The sequence below is a fragment of the Halyomorpha halys genome, unplaced genomic scaffold (assembly GCF_000696795.3).
Source record: "Halyomorpha halys isolate HHAL.00 unplaced genomic scaffold, Hhal_1.1 Scaffold237.1, whole genome shotgun sequence".
In the NCBI taxonomy this organism is placed as follows: Eukaryota; Metazoa; Arthropoda; class Insecta; order Hemiptera; family Pentatomidae; genus Halyomorpha; species Halyomorpha halys.
In genome coordinates, this window is record NW_027112495.1 from 444,428 (window position 1) to 457,704 (window position 13,277).

Consider the following 13,277-nt stretch of genomic DNA (forward strand, 5'->3'; position numbering starts at 1 on the left):
TATATATATATATATATATATACATTTTTATATCCCGATGATTGTTGCATCGATCGCGTATTTGTTTGAGAGAAATTGGTGCAGCTGTAACAACAGGTTGGTAGACTGTTGCAAGCACAATATCTTCTTTTTTCAATTTTCTACGGCCTTGGTAAATATCAAATCGGTTTTCACAAAACTGTTGTTTTTTTAGCAAAAGAGATCTTTTTTGAAATATGGTTATTTAATTTTTTTTAAAGATATAATATTGAAAAACTGAAGTATTAGCATTAGTTTCAGTACTTCACCAGACAAAAATAACATAATCCTTTTTTTATATTCGGTTTTATTCTAGAATATCACCGAATAGAACTAGAAAAATTGTATTCAAATCAATTTTGAATGCTAAAATACTTCAAATAATTAACTTTTTTTTTCAATCTACTTTACTTGAATTATTATGATTCAATAGATCAATACACATTACTTTGGCCAAAATTCATCCAACAGGGAATGATAGTATTTCGTATAATCTTATCTTATACTTTATCTGCTTAGTAATAAACAACTTTGTAATGTTTACCATAGACGTGTGTGTATGTTATTTTACTATTACCCATTATTATAATTAAAATTCATTAAATAAAAAAAATGTTCTGCAAAGAGCTATTAAATTATTGATGCTTATTATAAAATCATTATTAAATATTAAATATTTCTTTTATGCCCACCCTTACAATCAAATTAGCAGAGATGGGCCTTAATGTATATTAATCATTTATGATTTTAAACTAGAACATTATTTATATATATGTGTGTGTGTGTGACTGTAAAATAACAGGCCTGATATCGCTGTAGCCATGGCTTATTATTAACAGACACAGGTTAGTGAGATTGAGACAAACGCTGGATACAAGTATAATAGTTAGGTTTATAGGTTATTTGTAATACTATGATTATTGTTAGTGATGAAAATGTGTAAATCTTTACTAGAGATAAAATATCACATTGGTAAACATCTGATTGACTTAGCATTTAAACTTGAAGTAGGTAATAATGAGGTTTACATAAAAGATTTATCGGAGCATCGTAATTTTCTCCACTCTTCTCTCCTTCATTTAGGAACATAGTTTTTCAAATTGGGGCCTTCTAATACAAGTTGGTCTTTGAGGTGTTATGGTAGATTCCGGTTTATGATAGGTAGGATGTTTTTAAAAAAAAAAAAAAAAGCCAACGTTAAAAAAATAAATCAGTATTAATTTTTGAAACGTAATTTCTTCGAAAAAATTTAAGTGAGAGAAATTGAAGTCTGTGGAAATTTTTGCTAGGTTCATAAGTCGTCTTATTTTTATTGCTAACGCCGTTTGGTTAGATACTATTAGTCCAAGAGCCTGTTTAAAAAAATTGACATTATCTGATGACAACATTGATAGTACTTGTTTTAATCTTTATTGCATTGCCAATAAAGAAATGAAAGTCTGAAAGTCAGATCATGCTATCTGCAAAAATGGCGGCTATATAAAATATTTTTTTATTCGGAGCTCTATATCTTTATCTTTACAACACTAGAAAACCTAATAGAACATTATTTAAAGTTGAGTAAATCTACTAAAATATGAGCCCCAAAAGAGCTAGTTACGTTCAATAGTTCTCGAGATAACCTTTTTAGAAAGCAATCTTATCTAAGACTTATCTTCGTAGGGTTACAGTTTCTATAATATTTGCATGTGAATATTAATATTTCATATTAAATCTTGTCGGAACAACTAGAAATCAATTGTTTTAGCAAATATCATGAGCACTACCACTCCCACGAAGACAAATGTCATAAGCTAATTTATAGTACATAACACTAGCTTTAAATAGAGCGTTGGCAGGCATCTATTCCTCTAATGGTTCCTACAGTTGGGCAGCACTACTTTTTGTACTACAGTGTTTCTTCCTCTTAAACGGCTACTGATTAATGTATAAGTTGGCAACGATTAATTCATAACTATTGGTTGCATTGTAGTCCAGGGTGTTGAGACGTAACCTTAACCTCGAAACCGCAGCGGCGCCTGAATCTGTTTTAGGCGGGTTCACGGATAAAAACTCGTATTTCCCACATTGGTGAGAATTGATTGGTTACCTTTAGAATAAACCTCCTATTTATCGAATACGATCAGGTAGGGAGTAAAAAAAATCTTAAGTCAAGTTTTCGGGTCTGAGAAAGTGCAAGTCTAGTTAGTATCTTCTTTACTAAGATGCACACTTGCGTCAGTTTTATTGCGTTTGTTCAACTTAGATTTGAAATTGAAATTAATTTAAAATAATAAAAATCGTCCTCAATAAATGGTATCAGAAGGAAAAATTGTTTGTCCCCAAGATGAATACGGTCTCTATCGCATAAGTCTACTACTAAAATATCCCAGAAAATCATCAAGCAGGATTTGGAAAAAAAAAACAAAAAAAAAAACGAGGTGACGACGTCTTTATCCTTCAGCAGATATTTTTAAAACCATGATTAGTAGATTAATGAGTCCAAGCTCTGTAATTCAAAACATTATTTAATTCGATGGACAGATCATCATTCATCGGAAATCGTCCATATCAATTATAAAAATAATTTCACACAATAATCAATCAGTAAGATTGGCGAGGCCATGCATAATGCGGTGCCAGATATAGAGGAGAAATCTCTAAAACCTTTTAGAAATTAAATGATTAACTATATATGAATTAAAAGATGAGATGGTCTGGGTTGCTGTTCTTTTTTTAAAATCGTTAGCGTTACAAAGTTTCTAATAAGAAGATGAATTTCTCATCTATACTGTTCGACTTAGACTAACAGCAAAAATGGAGCTCAACATGTCGAAATGTAACATAATCCTGTGTGCAGATGATATTACAATCCTAGAGAATAAACCAGAAGTCATAAAGAAAGGTGCTGCTTTGTTTTCATAATTTAAGCAAAGCCAATCTAATTAAAGCCCAATAAATGATAGAAGATCGAAAAGCACATACAATGGACAAGGCCTGCGAACATGGAAGAACGTTGCTGAAAGTAAATCGCAGATTTCAATAGTTTAATTACTTACTTTAACAATCTATCAACTTACCGCTGATGGTAGAGTGTTTGAATGGTCTAATGCTTTTTGAAGAACTGTTAGTGACCTTGGACATGATAACACCTGCCCTCACCAGCTGTGACCATTTCATTTCTCTCAGCCCATCTCTCCACCGTCGAGTAAGCGTGGCCATTATTTTCCCTTGCACATAATTTCAGGTGGTAAGATACATGTTCATGGATTGTAGACGCTTCATATATTTCATTATCTCCATCTATTTTTTAAAAAAATTTACATCATCCTTACAACGTTTTTATTTCAGTTTTAATTTATTCACTAAGTTTACTTAACTTCCGTTATACCATACCAACTGATCAAACTGTAAGCCAAAAACATTTTTTTTTTTTCACGGTATATCAACAAAAATCAACAGTTTTCATCTGAAGATACATTTATCCACATCCCAAATTGGCAATGATAATTGATAGCATTTTTTCCCACAATTATTGACTTTACAATTAGTCATTAGGTAAAGTTGTTAGTCCTAAATTTTTACAAGATTTATCCTGTTGCCAAAACAATTAAAAACCCTTTCATAATTAAAACATTACCAGCTACTTAATAAGGTATTGCTTGAATTAATTTATTTATTGTAAAATAATTATTGATCAAGATTTACATTATATTCTTAGGTTGGCTATCTTCAAAATTATTGTTGCTTTTGCTGAGTAACCACATAAAGAGTATAGATCACTTTAAATTTAAGAAATTCTTCAACATGTTATTCTTTATAGTTTTCAGTTAATTGAAAATGTGAATATATCCAATAGTATATTTCTTTTTTTATTATCAATTTTCAAATTCATTATTTTTTACCTTTGATTTTCCAGTTTTAAGCAGTAAAACAAAAAAGAAGTTAATGATTAAAGTAAATATGTAGTCACCTGTTTTTAAAAGGTTGGAGATTCCTCTTTAAAATTTTTTAGTTCCTGTTTATTAGTTTTTATCTTTTTAATGAACTTATGAAAAATAATTTTAATTTGGGAACATATTGTCTCCTGGAACATGGGACATATCCAGAATTGCCTGGATTAGATTTGCATTTGTTTTGTTCTATTTACTAAAGGGATATTTTCCAATTAATGTTCCAACATAAAAACCATTAAAATTTAGAAATAAATAATTATCAATGCTCCTAGAGGCTCCTCTTTCATCTGTTAAGGTCTTCACGAATCTTTACTCGAAGGTTTTCTGGTTGTTCCACCAGACCTGTCCTCTTCATTTTGTGCTGGAAATAGTCTTCTCCCAAGAGGAAGTCAATGGATATTCTCCCTGCTAAGACTTTCATACCCTGGGGATCCACAGCAGAGCTATCTTTTGGAGTTTTGCCAACCTGTTCATTAGTCTGTACAGGATATTTTTACTCCACACAGGGGATGCGTACCTTAGGATACCTACAATCATTCCTCTACAAGTTGTCAATGTTGCTGGGTATCTTATCCTCCAAAATCCAACTCCAGTACAACCGAGTTCATTAAGTTTAGGATCATCCTACTTCTCATATAGCCCAAGTAAGACATAACATTGAACTTTCTTACAATCCTTATACCAAGGTACGAGACAACCTCACTTGGACATTTCTTTTCTTCTTTTCTATTAATAACAAACCCGTCTTTTTACCCCTGATCATAATGGCCTGAGTCTTGGCTGCGGCCATCCTCAGTTTCTTTCTCTTGTACCCTCCTACCTGTGGTGGGGAACCCCTCTTCTTTTAGTTCTCCCCAAAACTTGTTAAAGACCAATTTTTACAGTACAGGACCAACAACAGAGCCCTTCGGACAACTTTTTTCTGCAATAGCTTTAACTTTGTAAAAGCTATCTTGTATCTTGAGAATTTGGTCCTGAAGGTAGCTCCTCAATTAATCATATAACTTGCTAGGAGCCTCAACTGATGGAGTACACTCGGCCACCCAACACTGTCAAAGGCAGAGGATATGTCAGTAACATTCCTATTGCCACCCTCATCCCTAGACTAGTCGCCTGACAAAATTTTGGCTCCTTAACCTGAGAAATCATGAACCCATACTGGGCTGTATGATTTAACTCAATTGTGCCTCCCACTCCATTGATTTAATAGTAGACTGCCCCTTATCTAAACACTTTAGGTTCTTTAATCAGCTTAGACCTTTCAAGACATTCACCTTCTGACCATTCCCAGCCCCCTTGGATCAATCCATAAATTAATAATAATGAAGAGGAGAGATGTCGTCTGGGGACATAACAGGCATACCCGATTTCCTGATGATTATCTTATGTTCTGATTTTTTTAAAAATCTTTTTTACATCATTCTAAGGGATTGTACTGTTTTCTAAGTTACAGATTCTAAAAGCAAGCAGAAAACCTTCAGGATATTCTGTTTTACTTGCTCCACATCATGTGCTTATTACTTTATCTCTCCTAACCTCCCCAAAAGATTTTTTTCTGGTCCTCTTCCTGATAAATCTTTCTCTCTTCTGTTCCTCAAACTGTGTTTAATCCTGATGACTTTTTTTTCTTCACATTTCCCCTAATGATTCAAATTTATAAAAATGATAATGGGTTGGATGGACCAAATTCTGGTAAAAATTACTCGTAATTTTATTAAAAACCTAAATACTCTGTCTTCCCATCACCCTTCCTACTCTTTCACACATCTACAATTTTCCCTGTCATATCTCCATTTTCAGTTCTTCTACCCTTCGCTTTGCTTAAAATTTCATGAGATCTTATTTCTCTATAGACTTATCATCTTTATCCACTATCATAAAATCACGCATAAATTAATAACCTACAAATATAATCTATCTTTCCAATCTTCTAAAGTGCTTGGTAAAATTAAGGATGCATAACTGAGACAGCATTAACCTTTGAGCAATTGGCCATACATTACCTTTGGATCCAGGGACAACTAAGATAATCTTTATCAAGTCCCAAGATTATTTAAAACATATTAGATTATAATAGTACACTTCATTCACTTTTTTGAATTTAAGTGGTTTACTCATGATCACTAAATAGACTTTAGTTTTTTAAGATTGTCTATTATTGAAAGTATAGTTTCCATACTCCATAGAATTTATGATTGGATTACGATAAAAAATATATCCTAATCAAACGAATAAATATATAATATATATTATATATATAAATATTTTATTTACTTATTCAGAACAATGTATATATAAGAAGAAAGGCTTATTGCAAATAGTGTTTAAAAAAACAAAACAATATATTTATTATGACAATGACATTCATTTGAATTACATGTCCATTTATAGGTTTTTAAAGAATTGTCAGTCTTATGTTTATCCTATCTTTGAAATCATTCAACCAATGTTTTAATTGCGGAAAAAGAATATTTTATGCTGTCACATCCTGAATGTTGTTCATATAATAAATAAACAATTATATTATCTATTACAGATCCAGATCTGGAAACGAAAGCAGTAGTGAGGAGAATGATTTATCTGATGAATTTAGTGTTGAAGATAATATGTCAAGGTCGCGCAAATTTCAGCCAACTAAAAGTCGATGGACGAAGGAAGAAGTAATATTTGTGTTTCATTATCGTTTAATAAGTATAAAATCAAAATTTCTAATACATTTGATTCTTTTTTTCCATAATTTGATTCTTGGCTTTAGTGCAACTATATATATTGATAACTTTGTTCACAACTGTTGTATGTATACATATTCTGTGTGGGTCTTGAGGATCAGTCAAGTGACTGATCCTGTAGACCCACACAAAAAAATATATGTATATAAAATTCTGTAAACATTTTTTAATTTTTCATTTGTATTTCAATTTTTACCCTCCCATATTATTTCTTTGAAAATCACTTTCAAAACATGGAATTAATTAAATTTGGGTTTACCTGAATTTGAGTAAAAAAAAAAAAATTAAACAGACTTTAGAGGAAACTTATCTGTAAGTGCTCAAGGATCATATCCTGATATATAGAGAAGTCAAAGAAAAGAAATGGGCTAATTATTGTGGCATCACTCCAATATAATCATGGTTAATCTGCAGCTACATTCTGTGTGATGCCCAAACGTGTTGGAGTGATAGCTCTGAAGTGCCTGGTTTGGAATAGATTGCTTCCTGGGTCAATTAATATTTAGTTTATCTTGGTTCTCCAAAAAGTATCTTACATGATACATTACTTTATAACTTCTACTTTTTGTTTTTAACCCCATCCCTCGTCATTTCTGACACAAGGGAGAGGGGTTTATCTTGTAGGTAAACAACCTATTCTAACCAGAGGGGACAGGTTAATTTTTCACAATTTAGGACCACCATGAAATAAAAGTCAACCCACCCAGGTCAGACTTGAAGTGGTGCTGCTGCAGAAGGTTGCTTAAGTGGCACCTCAGCTACAGCGACCTTGGTACCTTCTTCTCTGGTTAGTTTCTCCAACTCCTAGGAATTGGCAAGATAGACTAATAGGCCCACTTTGCTAGACTAGTTCCCCACTCTTACCAGTACCTTCTGCTGGCCCTACTTATTGGTGATAGCCTTGCCAGATTTTTTTTTTTCAAATTGAAAAATCTTAATATTTTTACTCATTAAAACTTATAGTGTATGTTAAACTGTTCATTTTAGGATATTAGATTAAAACAATTAGTAGAAGAATATCCAGACAATTGGGCTGCAATAGCTCAACACTTTCCTCAGAGAACAGACCTACAATGTCAGCAAAGATGGCATAAAGTTGTCAACCCAGAGCTAGTAAAAGGTCCATGGACAAAAGAGGTATTTAATATATGTAGTTAGTATATGTGAGGTAATTAATAGATGTGTTTGTTAACTTGACTTATTTAAAGATAAATATTAGCTAGATTTGTTTTTGAAAATTATAGTGTTTACTCTAATTTCTATATGTCTGTTTGGGAAATGTAAGCTCAGTTTGGGTAATTATAGAACAACAATTATGTTAATTTAAATAATTATACATTAGCAGTAACTTAAAAAAATTTGAGTAGGTTCAAATCTAAATGTATTTTATCCATTTTCTAAACAATTCTACGTTTGAAATCTTTTTGACCATATTACCTTTGGTTGTTGATTTATGGAGCTTTAAAGTTCGTTGTTCACTGTGTACTGAATTTTGTCATCTGAAATGGACATAATGCATTTTGATTTGGAGCTAGGGCTGTCTGTAACCCAGTGTGGGCTCTGGGCACTAAAGATATAGGGTTCCTCCAGATAAGATATGCTAAATGATAAAAATATGCTAATTAAAATCATTAATTTATTTGTGAGGAGAAGATGATTGAGGGTGTAGTCAGTGAAGAACATGGTGAAGTAAAAACTTATTTTATTAGTGCCAACTATTCGCTCAGAATTTTAAACTTTCATCTTCTATTATTGTTCTTCACTGACCACACCCCAACTACCATATCCTCATATAATATCCATGGTCAGCAACTAACACATTATTAATTATTAATTTATTTAATATTTGAAAAATAACAAACATTAAAAAAGAAAATTAAGATTGCAAGAGATACATTTTTTGATTAGAAAACTCATGAATTACACAAAGTCCAATTATCAACACTTTGTCCCTTATTTCAATAATGGTAAATGTTGCGGCCAACATATGATTAGTTACGAGTATTCATTCTAGTGATAGCATCTCATGTGCCACTGTTGCCATGGGATTAATTAATTAATAATGGCCATAATTATTATTACATGTTGTTGTATAGGTTTTTAGGCTATTTTCTGCTGATAGGTCTCCTAGTAAATGTGTTAAATGTCTGTTTGAAAAGTCAGATAAGTAAGGCTACCATGGAGGGCGGGAGTGGATGGTTTGATGCCGGTTTTCAATTTCAGGCGCTTTTTAAATATTGCTCAATTAAACTAGCTTAAAGTCTCTCCTTCCTGTTTTAAGCTAATATTTCAAAATTGATATAGGGCCGTCACTCTCAGATGGTTTAGCGGGGCGGGGAAGTATTGCCTTTTTTTGTGTTATGATCTCCTCTTGTGAGATTGTAACATGTCATACATCGACCAACCTACTCACTATAACTGTCTGTTTGAAAAGTCAGATAAGTAAGGCATATTACTGAATGTAAATAATAAAAGTTTACTGAACCTCTAATGTATTAAAATTTGATACTAACCTACAGTTTGTGCAAAATACTTGCATGGTTCAGTTACTAATATGATATTTATGAAGCTTTTAATACATATGTATTTGTATAAGTAAAAAAAAGACAAACAAAGTTATTTATGATTTATATGAATCTTGGAAATTTATTAAGTGTATGTTTTCATCAGGAAGATGAAACAGTAGTAAGCCTAGTGGAACGATTTGGACCTAAAAAATGGACATTAATTGCAAGACACCTAAAAGGTAGGATAGGAAAACAGTGTCGTGAAAGATGGCATAACCATCTTAATCCTAAAATTAAGAAGACAGCCTGGACTGATGAGGAAGATAAGATAATATACCAAGCCCATCAGCAATTAGGAAATCAATGGGCTAAGATAGCCAAACTGTTACCTGGAAGGTATGATTTTATTTTATTTTAATTTACTGATATGCTTGATTTTTAACTATTTTGTATTTCAAAGCTGTTTTTATTGATTTAATTATTTTAATAGATTTCATTTTAAGTAATAAGGCATTAAGTAAAGCTCAAACTAAACACATTTTCTCTGTCTAATAAACATTGGTAGTTCTTTGATCATACAAGCATTAAATATCATACACATTGGTGCTCAATTACTTCTAAAAGTCTATAAAATGAACTATTGTGTACTTCTTTATTTAGCAGCATTATTTATGATCAATAATTAAGTTTTTTTAGTGATTAGTAACTAACAGATCGATAATCATTTTACAGTTCTTACCTTAAAACAAGCATACTTTAAATTTATTAATGGAATTCACTCTTGCCTTTTGAGGACTTCCTAATAACTTCTTAAAAGATAATATAGTTTTATGAATTTAAGGTTGTTAGTAATTACTTATGACTCACAACTATCTAATGAATAGATGACAGATTTTTGTGCAGTAAAATGAAAGTTATTGACAATTGACCATGTGTGGAATTAGGAGATGACCTGGGCTGATGTCAAAAAGAACAAAAATAGTTTTTAACTATTTATTGATTGTCATTGTTTTGACCCATAATGCAGGTCTTCATCAGGGCTGTTGTGATAGATGGAGATGTACAACAATGAACACTCTTCTTTATATTTTTCTTGACCAAATCTTTATCTAAGCCTGATGGGAAAAAATATATATAAATCTATTATTGAAGTGAAGATAAAGTATATGGGTTCTCTTATTATTAGCAAAATTAACATCAATTTGGGATTTTATCATGGATCCAGTGGCTCTTTTTTCAGGCCCTGCAAAATGCTGTTCAATTATCAGATTTTAACTGTGGATAGTTTTTTATCCACTTTTTATTTTAGAAAATTTTTCAAAAGTGATTTTGGGCATTTTAAAGTAAGTCTTTTCTCTTTAAATGCTTGGATTAAACTGTGTAGTTAAAAAGAAAGATTTATCTTGGAGGAAAAAAGGGACAAACTTTGAAACTGCAAATTTTGCCAAACATGAAAACAGAATGTTAATTCATAAGGTTAGGAAAATTAGGATGTTTTTCTTCATCATGGGAATTCATCAACACATAACAATTTAATTTTTTTTTCATCATTAAATGTGCAATTTCTTACAGCATGAAATTGTGTTAAATAATTTATTCAATGTTGTGAGGATTAATATATAACTTTATCCATTTCTGAGTAGCTTTTAAGAAGATACAATTCCATAGTAAGTGGTACTCTAGTAATAACTATCTCACAAAAAATTGTTTTTGGTCATTGTTTTTGGTTTCCCATCCCTCAAATAACAATTACGGTAATCAACATGATAGCCATCGATCGTGTAGGTTTTACTTTTTTTTTTAATGGATTTTGAACCATGATAAATTGTCCCTATTTCGTTTCAGGGTTAAAATTTGCCAGTCTATTTTAACTCTCATATGGCATATGCAACATCAGTTTCAAAAGTTATATCTTGAAAATTTAAACTCTTCTGATCTCAAGAATAAAGAGGTACTCAAGGATAATATTAAATGATGAGGTTTTCTTTCTAGTTACATCAAATATTAGGGATTTATTTATTTATTCTAAGATTATTGTAAAAATTATGGGAACTGAAGTCAGAAAAAAAAAAGTCTATTTTGCTGTATAATTTCTCCTGCAATTCAATATCTTTTTTTTACAAATTTGTTATTTAGTCATGAATTTTTGTTAATAATTTTAAAATACTTAGGATAAACTTAAGTATTTTAAAGTTAAGTTTTAACAACAGTTATTTTATTGTTAAGGAAAATGTTTCCATTTATCTCATTGAACATCCTTGAGTTATTAGTAATATTCTTAACTGATAAAATGTAAAAATATGAAAATAAACCATTATACAGATTTTATTTTGGAATGAATGGATTTATCAAAAAAAGTACTCCAGGATGAGAACAATTATTTATTGTCATATAATTTGTTATCTTGACTTCATTCATGTTCTTTCCATCTTTGATATGATTCATTTATATTTGTTGAACCCAATTTTTTTATATATTTTACAAATTCAAGAATTTTATTTCTGCCATCACATGTTTGGTATTATTATTATTATTATTATTTTTGAGTATTATTATTTTGAAATCAGCTATGCTTAGGATAGAGAGTGTTATAATTATTTTATATTAATTTTCTATTTTAATACTATTGGTAAATCTTTTTATTCTGCCATGTTTTTAGGACTGACAATGCTATAAAGAACCATTGGAATTCAACGATGAGAAGAAAGTTTGAACACGACGATAAAAATGAAAAAGAGTTTAATGTTAGTTTTACTAAAGCCAAAAATTTAAAAATTAAAGCAAGGAATTCTTTGACATTAGATTCAAGAATTTCTTCTGGATTAGCACATGAAACTAATAGCAGTTTCCCAGAGAAATTATCAAATGAACCACGATTCCAAAAATTTGAGGTAATATAAACTTTGTTTTTTTTTTTTTTTACTAACTGTAATCTGATAATAGCTGATTATTTTTGTTTCTTTAATTAAACATGGCTACATTTTTTTTTTATTTATTATTTTAGGGTCAAGAAGAATATGTTCAGCAAATTCAGCATCCAAATACTCCTGTTAAATCACCTCCTTTAAAGCAATTGCCATTTAGTCCATCCCAGGTAAAACCTAATTCAAATGTAAATTAATTGTAATTAAAAAGCAAATTTATATTCTTGCTAGAATATATTCATTAGATACTATTATAAATATTATTTAATTACAATTTATTTAAGTGGTTACAATTTATGAACAGCATGATTTCAGTAAATTTTATCTTTAGGATGGCTACTAACTAGGGCTGTCTTATTAACTTTCCTTAATATTATAATTTGTTATAAAAAACTTTCCAGCACTTATTACTTTGATCTGTTTCAGTTTCTGAATAGTCCAAATTTATCATTTGATGTGAATTTGGCCTCAACACCAGTTCGAAATGGTTGTGTTACACCAGTAAAATCAGGCATCGAATCACCAGACACACTAGTTACCCCTACTCCTCTTCCTTTAAATTCAGCAAATAGTACTCCAGATTCTGAAAAAAGAGCAGAATATACACCAATCAAAATAAGACAGAATCTTGGAACGCCTCGTACTCCTACTCCTTTCAAAAAAGCTCTAGCGGAAATGGAGAAGAGGATAGGTCTAAAATATCATGTGAGTATATTTTTAGTATGTTAAATTTATCTAATTTTTCTTTCTTTCAAGATCAAAACATCATTTAAATAACTTAAGTTATTGAGGATTATCATTTTGAGTGAGCTCTAACATATTACATACACTAATTCATAGCATTATTAATTTTCTCTTGGAAAAATGCAATATACAGTGATAAAGAAGGGAAGATGTAATGAGATGAAACATATTATATGTATAGGTAATTGACCATATAATTTCAAATATGAAGAAATTATAGTTGAAAACTATTTTTGTTATTTTTTACCATAACCATGTTTATCTTCATACTTGAAATGAACAATAGTTTATTATTCTGGGACTAGGTCCCTTTAGAACAATTATAAGTTAATTTAAATTTTACAACCTATAATGGCCAAAACAGTGTGGCCACTTTTAATTATAACTTAAACTAAAATTATATATAAATAATTTTAGATA

General features: G+C 30.5%; 1 protein-coding gene across 6 annotated transcripts in view; it reads left to right on the forward strand.

The window, feature by feature from the left end:
- Positions 1-13,277, forward strand: part of Myb (proto-oncogene like protein Myb) — an 83,544-nt gene that overhangs the window by 40,957 nt on the left and 29,310 nt on the right. For all 6 annotated transcript variants that reach the window (XM_014419394.3, XM_014419398.3, XM_067050332.1 and 3 more), the window contains 6 exons: positions 6,490-6,613; positions 7,670-7,819; positions 9,353-9,585; positions 11,849-12,080; positions 12,194-12,283; positions 12,540-12,818. In XM_014419394.3, coding sequence (XP_014274880.1) covers positions 6,490-6,613; positions 7,670-7,819; positions 9,353-9,585; positions 11,849-12,080; positions 12,194-12,283; positions 12,540-12,818 — 1,108 coding nt within the window. The remainder of the gene's footprint in view (positions 1-6,489; positions 6,614-7,669; positions 7,820-9,352; positions 9,586-11,848; positions 12,081-12,193; positions 12,284-12,539; positions 12,819-13,277) is intronic.